Source organism: Abrus precatorius, unplaced genomic scaffold (genome assembly GCF_003935025.1).
Source record: "Abrus precatorius isolate BTA unplaced genomic scaffold, Abrus_2018 Scaffold9, whole genome shotgun sequence".
In the NCBI taxonomy this organism is placed as follows: Eukaryota; Viridiplantae; Streptophyta; class Magnoliopsida; order Fabales; family Fabaceae; genus Abrus; species Abrus precatorius.
Window position 1 is genome coordinate 24,752,876 of NW_020874439.1, and position 16,503 is coordinate 24,769,378.

General features: G+C 36.1%; 1 protein-coding gene and 1 pseudogene across 1 annotated transcript; both read right to left on the minus strand.

Moving 5' to 3' along the window:
• Positions 1-365: 365 nt before the first annotated feature.
• Positions 366-7,478, minus strand: LOC113851087 (annotated as a pseudogene).
• Positions 7,479-13,905: 6,427 nt separating this feature from the next.
• On the minus strand, positions 13,906-15,463 carry LOC113849882 (hydroquinone glucosyltransferase-like). Its single transcript, XM_027480104.1, has one exon. The coding sequence runs from the start codon at positions 15,442-15,444 to the stop codon at positions 13,999-14,001; it is 1,446 nt and encodes a 481-aa protein (XP_027335905.1). The 5' UTR covers positions 15,445-15,463; the 3' UTR covers positions 13,906-13,998.
• Between the last annotated feature and the right edge of the window lie 1,040 nt (positions 15,464-16,503).

Genomic DNA, 16,503 nt, shown 5'->3' on the forward strand with positions numbered 1-16,503 from the left:
AACAAAAAAAAAAAAGAATCAATAAATATTATTTTTTTAATAAACATTTACTATTTTATATGCTTAGAATAAGCCATTGAATAAGACTTATCTAAAACACCATGAAATAGATTTCAGTAGAAGCGTAGAAAATCGTTGCCACTCAACTTCCTCCTAACTTACTTTTCATCCTAGATATTTTCTTGAGAATCGATGTTGATTGAATGAACTGTAACACAGACAAACTCTAATCTGAAACTAAACTCAAATCTTTCAGCTCTGCCTACAGTTAACCTAACGCACGCCTTGCATTCATAGCAACGTAGCTGTGGAAGAATGTGAAAAGGCAACAAGAGAGACGAGCAAGAAATAAGAAGCGACTTCAATCACATGGATGCAATTGTTTCACTCTTCCACTTGAGAGCCAATTCGGAGATTTGCTTTGTTGAAGAGCCATTCTCACCTAAAGCTCTTGCAGCTGCCACCTTAAGCTCTTTCATAAGATGAAGAAGCTTCTTCCCTTCCTCACCTTCCATAAGCTTCTTCACAGCACTCGCTATTTCTTCTCTTTCCACCAATCCACTCTTACAAACCTTTGGTCTAAGAGCCACTTTTATGACTTCTGTGACCAAAACAGCATTCATCTTTCTGCTCCTCATAGAGCGGCCAAGCCACTAAGGGCACCCCCTTCGCCACACTCTCAAGGATTGAGTTCCAGCCACAATGGCTCACAAACCCCCCAGTGGACCCGTGACTCAGGACATCGAACCTGTGGGGCCCAATGTGGCACCACCAAGCCCCTCCCTTTGGTTCTCTCCACAAATCCAATTGGCAAAAAATCCAAAGGGTCAGCGTGAGTATCCACAGTGAAAAAACAAGCACGGGGACTCGGGGCACTTCACAACCCACAAGAGGCTTAATGATTAAAATAAAACATTTTTAAAAAATAATTATCAAAATAAAATTAAATTAAAACTTATTTCCTATCTGAATTTTTTTTGCCATGTCAGCATATATTTCATATATCAATCATACAAAATTAATTTTTTTATTTTAAATTTAATCATTTCGTCTAAAAAAAGAATGAAATATGTTATACGTTGACATCTATCACTTAATTCATATATAAGAACAGGTGTCAAGATACTAATAATTTGTCTCAATTCAAGACAAAAACATAAGATCTGGACAAGTGTTTGAATCTAATTATTTCGTCCACAAATGAGATGAAAATGACACTCATTTTACCTGCATTTGAAACGAAAAACATGTAATTTCACCTATACTTCAGGCGAAAGTCCTTTTACCCACTGGTCCGCTTACGCTACACCCTTTTATCCAGGCAAATTTTTCTATATAATGTTTGAAATATCCATATCTAAATCACCGTGAAAGTGAAATTGAAAGGAACTCCTAAACGAACGTTTGAATTGAAGATTGAAAGGTTAGTAAATTTTGAAACTTTTTCTAATATTTTTGTTATTAAAAAGTTTTAATTATTATAAATAGAAATAGTTAAAATTTATGAATATTTAATAAATATATTTTTGCGTATATTGAAATTAAAAATTAACATTTTAGATAATTATAAAAAAATATAAAAGTTTAGTAGATATTTAATATAAAATTGTTTAATAAAAAAAATAATGTTATATTTGTTGTTAATATTTTATTATATATATATACGTGGAATATGTATTAAAAATATAACGGTTTTTATAATATAAAATAATGTGAAAAATAATATTATGTTTGTGTGTTACAAATAATTTATTTATATTATTTATATTAATAAATATAATTGTAAATAATTATTGATATTTTTTTTTATAAATGCAGGATGAATGAGATTATTATTATTATTGTATATTGGAATAGAAAATTTGTTGTTAGAAATGAATGTGTAATATTTGAAAGTAACAAAAGAATGATAAAGATAAGAAGAAGGATAAGTTATATGAATTTAAAAAAAAAAGATTCATGACAAGTTGAATCTTAGTAATAATCATGTCATATCTAGAATAATTTCTCGTTTTATGGTTGATTCAAGCGCTAAACAATACAATGCATTGGATATATATGATGATGAAGACAGTGATTGTATGATTAGTACGTATCAACAACAAAGTATTACAAGTCTTATTAAATTATATGTAGATATTGCATTTGGTAAGAGTTCAAGAGGTGGGTCGAACATGTTGGACTTAAATGTCACTGCCTAACCCTATGGAAACGGTCAATATAAATGTTACAGAAGGTATAAATTATATTATTATAATTTATTTTAAAATTTTTTTTAGTGAGAACACATATTGAATAAGTATTTGTATTTTGAAGAATGTGAAAATTTATACAGTTATGAAGATGAAGATGATGAAGTCAATAGTGATGATGAGACAGATGATATTGATGAAGCACATATTCCGTTAGACAGCTCGTCAGGTACAGACATTGATGGTGATTTTGATTCAAACTTAAATTTACAACAAGAAAATGTTGGAGGTAACATTTAAAAAGTATATTGATTAAATTGTTCATTTTATTTTAATGATGAATATTGTATATTTAAATGTAGTTGTGGGTAAAATATCTTTTTGGAATATAAGTCCACACTACAAATATATTAATTAGGACCACCCAGACCAAGAAATTGAAGCAAAAGAAATTAGTGAAGATAATTCATGGATTATTGGAGATCCGTTACATGTGAATTTGTTATTTGACTCAAAAGATGAAGTTAAAAATGCCTTAAAACAACATGCAATGAGAATATATCATAATTTTTTTGTTATTGAGTCAAAACCAATAAAGTTGCATGTGAGGTGTTTAAACCATAACAATGGTTACTTATGGAGAATAAGAGCATCATTGCTTAAGAATTCAATAAAGTGAAAAATAATAAGGTGTGGGGGTAAGCATACATGTCTCAATCCTACAATATCTCAAGACCATACCAAACTAGATTCGGATTTGATTTCTTCATGCATAATTGGTAAGTTTTGAATAATATCTTATTTCGTGATTTCTTTTCTCTATAAAGATACTTAGTTCAATTTTTATTTTTGTTTTGTGTATGTATGGTTAATCTTGAACTATCATTGCCTATAAGTCTAATTCAAGAAAGGATGACTCAATTTGGATATAAAATTTCATACAAAAAAGCTTGAAAGGCGAAACAAAAGGCGATTGTAAGAATATTTAGTGACTGGGATGAATCATATGCTACATTGCCAAGATGGTTAGAGTACATGCAATTTCATGCTCTAGGTTCTATATATAAGATTGAAACAAAGCCATTTGTTGTTGGATATCAGGACGACAACAAATTTAGAGTATTTGAGCGATTGTTTTGGTGTTTCATCAATGTAAGGAAGCATTCAACTTTTGCAAACCTATTGTTCAAATAGATGGAATATTTTTATATGGTAAGTATCGTCACACATTGTTGATTGAAACAACACAAGATAGGAATAATTGTGTCATACCACTTCTATTTGCCATTGTTGAAGGGGAGACTCTGTCAGCATAGAAATGATTTTTAGCAATGATTTGTCCACGTAACAAGCAAGACAGGAATCTGTTTAATATCTGATAAGCATCAAAGCATCAAAAGTGTTGTTTCAAACCCACATATTGGATAACAACCTCCTAATACATACCATGTTTACTACATTCGTTATATTGCGAGCAATTTCAACCATAGATTCAAGAACATTGAATTGTAAAAACAACTGATAAAATTAGGTAACATGATTTAATTCATATTTGACTTCCTCTTACTTTATATTTATTTGAATTGTGAAGTCATGTAGTATTTGTACATTGCAGCATATATACCTTCAAAGCTTGTATTTGAAGAGAAGTTGAGAAGATTCCACATTGAATCACAAAAAATACGGAGGTGGATCAACAACATATCGAAGGAAAAGTGGGCTTTGAGTCATGACATCGATGGACGCCGTTATAGACATATGACAACAAATTTGTCAGCGGCTGTTAACAAGGTATTGAAGGGAGCAAGAAACTTACCTATAATTCCTCTGGTCTAATGTACTTATGGACGAATAGTTGAATATTTTGTGAAGCGTGGAGAGGACGTAATGAATGACTTGAACCATACAAAGATATTTTGTTCAAAACTAATGCTAAAAATGCAGAAAAATCAAGAGGAAACATCTTCGCATCAAGTGAGACGATATGATATAACAAGAACAACATTCGAGGTTGAAGAAGCCTTTAATCTTATCACGCAAAGGGGTGGTAACAAATGGATTGTTGTTATGTGTAAAAAATATTGTGAATGTGGAAGATTTCAGGCATATCGATTTTTATGCTCACATGTGATTGCTGTCTGTGCATGGTAAGTATTGACTTTTGGCAATATGTTGATGATGTTTACTCTATGTAAAATGTCGTTAATGCATATTCATTACAACAGTTCCCCTTGAGAAATGATGGTAATATTCTTACACGCAATGAGTGGAAGTTAGTTCATGATAAGACAAGAATCAGAGGTAAAGGAAGACCAAAATCATCTCGAATTAAGAATGAAATAGATTGGGTTGAGTCACAATCTAGAACCCGATGTAGTAATTGTCATCAAATTGATCACAATGTACGTCAATGTACTTCTATATCACCTAATAAGTAGTATTGAGAATATTATGTATGAGACAACTATTCATTTGTTAACTATCAGCATGTGGGTTTGTAGTTTGTATACTTGGCATACAATGTACGTCACTGTACTTCTATATCACCTTATTTCTTTTTATAATAAGCATGAATCACATAAGTAAATGTTAATTGAACGAGGAATAACATAAGTAAATGTTAATCGAACGATGACTAAAATGAAACAAAGTACCATACGTCATAAAACTCTAGTAAAGGTACACAAAATATGTATAATTAGTTTATACAGAAAGTCAAGCTCTATCCTCGTGCGGCTGGTTGGGCTGATGTGGGGTCAATATGCACTCCCTAAGCCGATCTTTGGCTCCACGATGTGGGTTACGACGTACCTCTCCAGGAGAAATATCTAAGGTTGCTTCGAAGTCAGCATTCAAATATATTTCATGACTATATGAGGTATCATATGATGTTCCAGTAACAAAACTAGCATAAATTGACACAAGTCTTGCATCTTATCAAATGCAAGCTTATTTAACCATTTCATATTGTTTTTAATTTTTTAAAATTATTTTTAAGTTGTCTTTTAATTTACACCTCATTTTAGTAGAATAATTCTAAATGCAAGCTTAATTTTTAATATAAATATCACTATAAATATTTAATTTTATAAATTTTGTTTATTTTTTAATTTCTATAATATTACCCAAATTATTTTTATTATATTTTTAATCTAAATATTACTATCAGATTTTTTTCTACACAAGCTAAAAATGTAATAAATTTAATTCTAAAATTTCTATTTTTAATATTAATTTTACAATTAAAATTTTTCTCATTAATCAATTTATTTTTTATCTTTTTCTAATTTTTTTAATCAAAATATAATCACACAAGTTTTTCTATTTATAAAAAATATAAAAATTATACAAAATAATCATATTGAAAATGAAAAAACTTGGGTTGCAAATTAAAATACATAAAATCAGAATTTTCCTGTGCACACTTTTTCGGCAAGCACACTTTCCCGGCGAGATTAAAATACATAAAATCAAAATGAAGGTACCTGTTGTAGTTTTTCCAGCGAGCACACTTTTCCGGTGACGGAGGACCTCAGTCACAGTGGTAGGCTCTGCAGTGTGTGACATGGCTCCCGCAACCGCCTCTACCTTTCTTCTCCGCTGTGGATGACGGCAAAACAGGTTGTCAGTTTTGCTAATATCCTCAACCGTCCTGTCCAAGAACATAGCCAACCAGCAATGGAAGTAAATCAAATCACAGTTCTGCAACAGATTAAGAACGAAATGACCTTGCTCACTCAAAAATTCTAAAAACAAACAAGATAAAATGATGCTGTGTGAAGGAGAAATTGGCTATCGCTTCCATTTTCAAACCAGACAGGGGAGAGGGAGAAGGGGCTTTGACAATGACTGTTTACTTGGGTGCCACGTGGACCAATGAAGAACTTTCGTGCCTATATTTCGTCTGAATCAGGGATGAAAGTCACTTATTTGTCCACGTAATCTTGAATGGCAAAATAAAATTCAAAATTTTACCCTTTTTATTTTTCTTATATACGAAATATTTAACACGTGTCATATCTGTAATATTTCATTTTTTTAATGAATTAAATTAATTAAAAAAATAAAAAAATAATTTTATGTAACTTTTATACAAAATAAGTATTAATGTGATAAAAATTTATTCAGACAAAGAATTAATTTTTTTTTATTTTCTTTTAATAATAAATAATTAAAAAAAATGATTAAGGTCATTAAGCCCCACAAGAACCTTTGTTCACTCATCTCCAATCCCAAAGCAAGTTCTTCAATTTGAGCACGTGATAGGGTCCCACCGCTACCAAAACAGACGAATACAACGCTGCCACGTGGCTGCTATTCCAACCACTTCAAACATAAACACTGTTCCTCGGTTTGAGCAGTGCTTCGTTAACTAGCGGTCCAACCGGATAAACCGGTGGTTTACCCGGTTCATTCTTTAGCAACCACTTGATAACCTGGGGTTCAAGTTCTGGGAAGCTGTTTTCTATGATTCCTTTGGCCATACCGTAGCGTTGCAGTGGCGGATAAAATACTTGTAGGCTTCGTCGTTTCGATCATGAACCGGGTCCATCAAATCATTGCCGTGAATGGGAATGCAACAGGGGATGTGAACCGGTTCAGGGAGGTCCTTGAACTCGCACTGAACCTCTCGGTCGAGCTGGGGAAAGTAAAAGACGGAGGACAACAGCATGGACGAGGAAGTGAAGAAGATGTAAGAGGGGGTATTGAGTTCGCCCGCGACGTCGTAGGCGTCGAAGGCCGTGACGTGGTGAGTGGCGGTGAGGGAGAGGAGGGAGTGGCGGAGAGAAGGGAGAGAGCGTAGGATAGTAAGGGAAAGGATGTTTCCCAATTTGGTGTCGGGTGGAAGGTCTGAGAGAGAGACTTGGGGGAGGAACACGTGCGAAATGGCACGTGGCAATTAGGTGAACAGGGTGAATTGAGGCTTTGGTGGAGGGGTGCTGGTGGGTATGAAGAACTTGACGTGGAGGTTATGTTGGCGAGTGAGTCTCTTTGCGAACCCAATCATTGGGATGAGATGTCCCATGCCCGTGATTGGCATCATGGCCACTACGGTTGGAAGTTCTTGTTTTGTGTTGGCAAGGGCATGTTGTTCTGCCATGGAAATATTCTATGCTTTTGTTTGATTTAATTTCTTTATTTGGGTTTGGAAATGTTAGTTGAAAGCAGTGAAGGAAAAATGGGTAGTTTTATACAGGGAGTTCTGGGTTGATTAATCTGTGTTGAGTGAAACTAGCTAACTTAATTCGTTCTTAGCCTTACTTGAATTGCATTAAGTTAGATTTTTATTAAGAGTTTTCTTTTTGGCCTTAATACTTTTGCAAGTGTTTAAATTCTAATATTAGTCCAGGAAAATATCCTCTCAAAGACATTGGAAAAAAAACACGAGAGACAGTGTGACAAATGATGTAACGTACCAGAAAGAAAATAAATAAAAACAGACAAAGGGTTTAAATGTGTAGGTAATTATTGCTCAAGTTGTGTTCGTCATTGACAACTCCTACTGCCACCAGTACACTATTCTGGTGGGTCATGACAGGATCTTTCAACTTATGCTATGTTCATGATGGGAACAAATTGGTTTGGTGCTAGGGTTCCAACATGGTCCCCCAGCGTGCTGACTTAGTCCATCCATTAATATGGTTGACGTATCTTAAATTGCGTTATGGTGAGGTTCTGAGATAAATGAGCTAGCTTTGGAGAATCATAAACTATATTACAAAAAACTTATTTATTTTTTATATTAATTTTTTTTGTATAAAATCTTATTTGGACAGGACCAAATTCGGTTTCAATAGGGTGAAAGTACTTCAGTATTGACTAAGAACTAAATTTTTGAGGCCTAGGTTATAACAGCCCCGTATGGTGACTGTTGCCTCAAACATCATGGGGCGTTCCCAATCATGGTTATAATTCAGACAACAAAATGCTTCGTGGCTGCACTCAAACCAATCACATAGGTTGTGGCCATTGGTGCACAAAGTAATGTAAGAGAAGACTGCTTAACGTGGACGTGAGCCCACGGTCCTTTCTTGGTGTGGACAGTTTTAATAATTTGCCATATTTTTATAAAAAGAGTAAAATAATAAGTGTGTAACGTTTGAAAAGAAAAATAACTTAAAATTATTATTTTTAATTAAAAACATTATTTACTTATATTTTTATTCCGTATCTTTGGGCATATTAAAAAACATAAAGAAAAAAGTTAAATAAAAGACATACGTGTGCTATAAAATTAAAACTCTATAACTAAAATTACATTAGATTCACATTAACATTGTTTTGGAAAAGAGTAATAGGATGATTGACATTTTAGGTGAGCGTAGCTTAGAGAAGAGGGACTAAAAATTATGATTAATAATATAAAAAAAATTAACACAAAAATATATAGACAAATTTGAACGCAAAAATATAAGTGTGATTTTGCACGCTCACTTTAATTATAGAGTTAGATTTAAGCATAAGAAAATGTATTAAAAGTAGAAAAGTGTAATATTGTGTCTGATTTTTCTTTGATACTTGAACAAATTTTTATTTTTTCACTTATTATTATTTTATAAAATTAAATAATAAATAATATTTTTTGTCCGATTATCTTTAATGAATTAATCTTTATTTAGCATAGATAATAATTAAGTAAAATATTATTTAATACTTAGATCACTTCATATTGTTAAATGCCAAACTTTTTTTTTTAACAATTAGATCTCACTCAACCTGTTTTTAACTTACTCTACACAATACATATTTTCTAGAGAATCAATTTTGATTGAATGCTCTATGAAACGAACAAAAACTAACAAATCTTTCACCTCTGCTCTCAACCTAACGCACTCCTTCAATTCATTATTTGAAGCTACCGAAGATTGTGAAAAGGTATCTAATATCGTAATAAATTGTTGCTATAACAAATTGTTGTTAATAAGGCTTAACAAACAGTTTGTTATTTAAATTCAAGCTGCTATATAGAATATATAGGAGTTGTTATTTTAGATTTGTTATTTTTTAATGTATTTGCTAGAGTTGTTAAATTTTCCAGCAACAACTTCATGTATTTATATAACACATTATTGAGAAATACAACATCGGAGAAAATCATTTTACATGGTATCAGAGCTTGGCCGAAAACCTTGAGACCTGCACATGGAAACCCTAAGAAATGGTGGTGAGAGTACTGCGACATCTTCAGCAATTGAAGATGCTCAAAGAAAGAAAACTTCCCCATATGATCTCAACTCCAGTGACAATCCTGGAAACATAATTACTCAAGTGCAATTGAAAGGTGATACTATGATGAATGAGCTAGAGCTATGAAGAGGTCATTGAGAGCCAGAAAAAAGTGGAGTTTCATTGACGGAACCATAGTAGAACCCAAAGAAGGATCCCCAGATTTTGAAGATTGGTGCACTGTCTAAGCCATGTTGGTTTCATGGATCTTGAATACAGTAGAACCAAAACTGAGAACTTCCATATCATACTTAGAAATAGCCAAGGAGGTGTGGGATGACATTAAAGAAAGATTTTTTTTATTATGAGTGGACCCCGAATTAACCAGTTGAAATTAGAACTAGCACAATGTAAGCAAGGAGGGATGTCCATAATAGCCTATTATGAAAAACTGAAAGCACTGTGGGATGATCTCACAACTCATGAACCAGTTATCATCTGCACCTGTGGAGTTGCTGCGAAACTTGAGAAACGCAAGGAAGAAGAAAGATGTCACATTTTTTTAATGGGTCTCGACGACACAACATATGGACCGATTCGTTCCAATTTGTTTGCGTCTGATCCATTGTCTTCATTGAATAAAATGTATGCCATTCTTATTCAGGAAGAACGTGTGCGCAACATCACTCAAGAAAGAGATGTACGACCCGACGCTATGGCTCTCACCGTTGAAGCAAATGTAAAGGCGAGGGATCGTGACAACAGCAAAGTGACTTGCACTCACTGTAACCGAAGTGGTCATGAGGCAGCAGACTGCTTTCTGCTCATTGGATACCCAGAATGGTGGGGGGATCATCCCCGCAATGGAGACCGCACCGCTGCGCGCTGACGCCCACAAAATGGCAGTGATGGAACTGGCTCTTGCTCTCCTAAAGGCCCTATCTGTGCCAACTTAGCTCAAAATACAGGGTCTAATCTTGGTAATAATAATGTGGAACCTGGAGGTTTGAGCAACGAACAGTGGAAAACTTCAGTAGAAATGCTCAATTCATCCAAAGTCTCTCCAAATGAAAGCATGACTGGTAAGTCTAAAAATGATGCATGGATTCTTAATAGTGGGGCCTCAAATCACATGACAGGTAACTTACATCATTTGCACAATGTAAGAGACGTCTCTGGATGTTCTGTTGGGCTCCCTAATGGGCAATGTGCTCGCTCTACTAAGGAAGAAACAATAAAGTTTACTGAAAATTTACACCTTCAGCATGTCCTTATGTCCCTCAATTAAATTGCAATTTGATTTCTATTTCTCAATTATCCGATGAGTTAAATTGTAATGTATTCTTCACTGGAAACATATGTGCCATACAGGACCGAACCTCGAAGATGCTGATTGGAGTGGGTGAACGACGGGATGGACTCTATTTCTTTCAAGCAACCCCTAAGAAGACAGTATGCAAGGTTGAAGGAATGCATGAACTAGAAGTGTGGCGCATGAGGTTGAAACATCCTTCATGGAAAACTACTTAGTTTATTTCAAAGGACAGCAATGTTAGCAATTTTAATAAAGTTTGTGATACTTGTCAAAGGGAAAAGCAAACTAGAGACACATGTCCCTTAAGTATTAATCAAGCTTCTAATATATTTGATTTGATTCATTGCGATTTATGCATAACTCGCTCATCTTGTGGCGCTTCTTATTTTTTAACTATTGTTGATGATTGTTCGCGTGCAGTGTGGATATTTTTGTTAATTGATAAGAAACAAGTCACCAAAACGTTGACAATTTTTTTTTTTTGTATGGTAGAAAGGCAATTTGAAAAAAGGGTTAAAACTGTGCGCAGTGACAACGGAACAAAATTTATCTGTATGAAAATTTATTTTTTTGACCATGGAATCATTTTTCAAACTTCATGTACAGGCACACCTCAACAAAATGGGTGAGTCGAACGCAAACATCGTCACATTCTAAATGTTGCACGTGCCTTACGATTCCAAGAAAATTTGCCAATTAAATTTTGGAGTGAGTGTGTTTTAACAGCCGGTTATTTGATCAATCGAACTCCAACCACAATACTAAAAGGCAAGACCCCATATAAAGTGTTAAGTAAACAAGAGCCTTCCTATACACACCTACGTGTTTTTGGCTCTCTCTGTTTTGCTCACAATCATAATACTCTTGGTGACAAATTTACAAGTCGTAGTAGGCGATGTGTATTTATAGGATATCCCTATGGGCAGAAGGGTTGGAGACTTTATGATTTAGAAACTCATGAATTCTTTGTATCAAGAGATGTTCAGTTTTTTGAAAATCAATTCCCCTTCACAAATTCAGAAAACAACCTTAGTTCATCTCTTCTCATACCTACTGAGCCCATGGTCTTTGATGATGCAGAGGACTTGTGAGTTAGGGGGGCACAAGTCGTTCTATAATGGACGTTCCTGCTACTGTGTCAACATCTCCTGCAGTAGACATTAGGGACGCTGCTGTCTCTTTTTCTGCTGCTACTATGACTGAACCTGCAACTTCCTCCACTACTGTCGCTAAGTCTTCTCCTGTTGTTGCATGCACTGATGATTCTGCCCAAGACCTAGAGGCATAAGAAACTCTGAATTCCTCTCATGATACACCTCCTTCTTCACTTCTTTGACGCGGACATTGCGTCAAACAAAAATTCACCAGATTACAGGAGTTTGTCACTAATACTGTTCAAATATTGAGTCCATTCCCGTTTTCATCAGCTTCATCATCGTCTTCAGGTACTCCATATCCTATTGCTCACTATGTTAATTGTGACTGGTTTTCTATGCCCCATAGGCAATTCCTTGCAGCACTTACAAAAGAGCGAACCTTTGTATTTTAATAAGGCAATACAAGATCCTCGGTGGCAACAGGTTATGCAGGATGAGATTGATGCTTTCGAACGAAACGATACCTGGAGCATACAACAATTGCCTCTTGGTAAGAAAGCTCTTGGATGCAAATGGGTGTATTGTATCAAATATAATTCTGATTATACCATTGAGCGTTTTAAAGCTCGCTTAGTCGTTCTTGGAAATCATCAGAAGGAAGGCATAAATTACACAGAGACCTTTGCCCTAGTTGCCAAAATGATAACTGTACGCACTCTTCTTGCTATAGCAGCAGCCAAGTCTTGGGAACTCCATCAAATAGATGTACATGATGCGTTTCTCCATGGAGATCTCCATGATGAGGTGTTCATCCGCATGCCTCCTGGTTTTACCGTTTCTTCACCTCACATGGTGTGCAAATTACACAAATCTTTATATGGCTTGAAGCAGGCTCCGCGTTGTTGGTTCACTAAGTTGTCTCATGCTCTTGTTTCCTATGTCTTTCAGCAATCATGTCTTGATTATTCTCTCTTCACTTTGCATCGCAACGGCATTCAGCTTGCTATTTTAGTTTATGTTGATGATCTCATTATTGCGGGAAATGACTCTTCCGCCATCCAAAGATTTAAAACATATCTTAGTGAATGTTTCCACATGAAAGATCTTGACACATTGAAGTATTTTCTGAGCATTGAGGTTGCTCGTAGTCTTACGGGAATTTTCCTTTGTCAGCGCAAATATGCGCTTGATATTATCTCTGAGACTGGTCTTCTTGGCGCCAAACCGGCTGGCACTCTATTAGAGCAAAATCACCATTTGTCCTCAGACTCTGGCCCACTTCTTGATAACCCGGAGCATTATCGTCGCTTGATTGGGCACCTGATCTATCTTTGCTTCACCCGTCCTGAGCTATGTTTTAGTGTGCACACTTTATCTCAGTTTATGCAGCAATCTCATACTGTGCATTGGGACGCTGCTCTTCGGGTGGTTCGCTTTCTCAAAGACAATCTAGGACAAGGTATATTACTTTCAAGCAGCTGTGATCTCCAGCTTCACGGGTGGTGCGATTCTGACTGGGCTAGTTGTCCTCTCACCCGTCGCTCCGTAACTGGTTGGCTTGTCCAACTGGGCCAGTCTCTTGTTTCGTGGAAAACCAAGAAACAACATACTGTCTCGCGCTCTTCAGCTGAAGCTGAATATCGCTCCATGGCCACAGCTACTTGTGAGCTCAAATGGTTAAAAGGGATTCTTTCTGATCTTGGCATTGCTCACCCCAAACCTATGGTCCTTCACTGTGATAGTCAAGCGGCGTTGCACATCGCCAAAAATCCGATGTTTCATGAACATACCAAATATATTGAAATTGACTGTCATTTTGTCTGCAATGAGGTTCTACAACAAAATATCCTTCTCACTTATATCTCTACAACAGTACAGCTCGCAAACATCTTCACCAAGGCATTAGGCAAAGCTCAATTCGAGTTCTTGATGAGCAAGTTGAGCATTATGAATCTTCATGCTTCTACTTGAGGGGAGTAATATCGTAACAAATTGTTGCTATAACAAATTGTTGTTAAAAAGACTTAACAAATAATTTGTTATTTAAATTCAAGTGCTATATAGAATATATAGGAGTTATTATAGAATTGTTATTTTTAACGTATCTGCTAGAGTTGTTAAATTTTCCAGCAACAACTTCATGTATTTATTCAACACATTATTGAGAAATACAACGTTGGAGAAAATTATTTTACAGTATCCAACAAGAAATAAGTAGCAACTTCAATTAGATTATGCATGCTGTTGTTTCGTCCTTCCACTTTAGAGCCAACTGAGAAATTTGCTTGGTTGAAGAACCATTTTCACCAAAAGTTCTTGCAGCTGCCACCTTAAGCTCTTTCATACGGTGAAGAAGCTTCTTCCCTTCCTCTCCTTCCATAAGCTTCTTCACAACACTCGCTATTTCTTCTCTTTCCACCAATCCACTCTCACAAACCTTTGGTCTAAGAGCCACTTTTATGTCTTCTGTGACCAAAACAGCATTCATCTTCTGCTCCGCATAGAGTGGCCAAGCCACTAATGGCACCCCATTCAACACACTCTCAAGGATTGAGTTCCAACCGCAATGGCTCACAAACCCACCGGTGGATCCATGACTCAGGACTTGGGCCTGTGGGGCCCAATTCGGCACCACCAGGCTCCTCCCTTTGTTCCTCTCCAGAAACCCATTTGGCAAGAAATCAAGAGGGTCAGGGTCAGAATCCACAGTCAAATAAGAAGCATTGGGAATGTAATCATTGGGGCACTTCGCAACCCACAAGAACCTTTTCTCACTCATTTCCAACCCCAAAGCAAGTTCTTCTGTTTGAGCACGGGACAGGGTTCCACCGCTGCCAAAACACACAAACACAACAGTGCCACGTGGCTGCTCATCCAACCACTTCAAACATAAGCACTTATCCTCGGTTTGAGCAATGTCTTTATTAACTAGCGGTCCGACCGGATAAACCGGCGGTCTACCCGGTTCTTCCTTTAGCAACAACTTAATAACTTGGGGTTCAAGCTCGGCAAAACTGTTGGCTATGATTCCTTTGGCCAAACTGAACCGCTTGCAGTTACTGAGGAGCAAGTTATAGGTGTCGTCGTTTCGGTCTTGAACCGGGTCCATCAAGTCTTTACCGTGAATGGGAATGCAACCGGGGATGTGAACCGGTTCAGGGAGGTCCCTGAACTCGCTATGAACTTCTTGGTCGAGTCGGGGTAGGTAAAAGACGAAGGACAAAGCCATGGCCGTAGAGGTGAAAAAGATGTAAGAGGGGATGTTGAGTTCTCCGGCGACGTCGAAGACGTCGGTGCAGAAGGGGTCGACGATGAGGGCGGTGACATGGTGGGTGGCGACGAGGGAGTGGCGGAGAGAAGGGAGAGAGCGGAGGACGGTGAGGAAGATTAGGGTTTCGATTTTGGTGTTGGGTGGAAGGTCTGAGAGAGAGACTTGGGGGAGGAACACATGCGAAATGGCACGTGACAAGGAGCTGAAGAGGGTGATTTGGGGCTTTGTCGGAGGGGTGCTGGTGGGTATGAAGAACTTGACGTGGAGGTTGTGGTGGCGAGTGAGTCTCTTTGCGAACTCAATCATTGGGATGAGATGTCCCATTCCTGGGCTTGGCATCATGGCCACTATGGGGGGAAGTTCTTGTTTTGTGCTGATAAGGGAATGTTTTTGTTCTTCCATGGAAATATTGTATGCCTTTGTGGTTGTGGTTTGATTTGTTTATTTGGGTTCGGGAATGATGGTGATAGCAGCGTAGGAGAATGGAGGGGTATTATAGTATTATGGAGGGAGGTCTGGGTTCATTAATTTGTGGTGAGTGAAGCTATCAAATTTAATTCGTTTTTGGCTTTACTTGAATTCCATTATGTAATCAGTCCACGACAATATCTAAGAAAAAACAGTAAAGAAAAAGATAAAGAGACAAAAAGTGCTCAGTCGTGGGCTTTTTTGCGGGAAAAATTGAAAAATAATTTCTCTAAGCTGGAAACAAATATGTTTTCTCTCTCGAGTTATTCTTGTCCCATCACTTTTAAGTACGAATAAATACCCTCGTTTCTATTAAATTTAACAATATATAGCCCTTTTGATCTCTCGACAATTGAAGAAGATGGAAGAGATTAAAGATTCAAGAAGATGCCAAGTGCTTTTAGTCTATCCATTCTTACTTTCCAATAGCATACTTATTGAATGATCTCAAATGCAAGGAAGCCAATGAGCTAACGTATAACGTTGTTTAGCGAAAAGTTTTATTGGCATTTGGGGTGAGTGGTATGGGTAAAACCCAAGTTTTACGATTAATACTTTTACCAATGTCTGGTTTTCGAAAAACCTTTGCTAAGCGAGTTTCTTTCCTGTTTCAACGATTCAACGAAGATGCGCACCCTAAAAACGGAAAACCATTACTGAAGAGTGGACTTCTTTCCAACAAACAGCAAGTTTGATTCAAACAAAGATATGTCGGAATTAGCTCAGAATAAATGATAATAATAAATTAATCTAAAGATTACATTCCAAACAAAATTCAGTTTTTTTTTTTAATTTTTTTCAAACCTCAAAGCTTGGCCTTTTTTTATATGGTTTTGTTTTATTTTAAAATTATAATAATATGATATTTTTGATAAAATTATATTAATATGGTTTTATAAAATTGTCAGTGACATTTTTATCCGTCGGAATTATAATTACACTAAAACTCGTTAACAGTGAGTTTTTAAGAATTGTACAAAAAATTGCCATTGA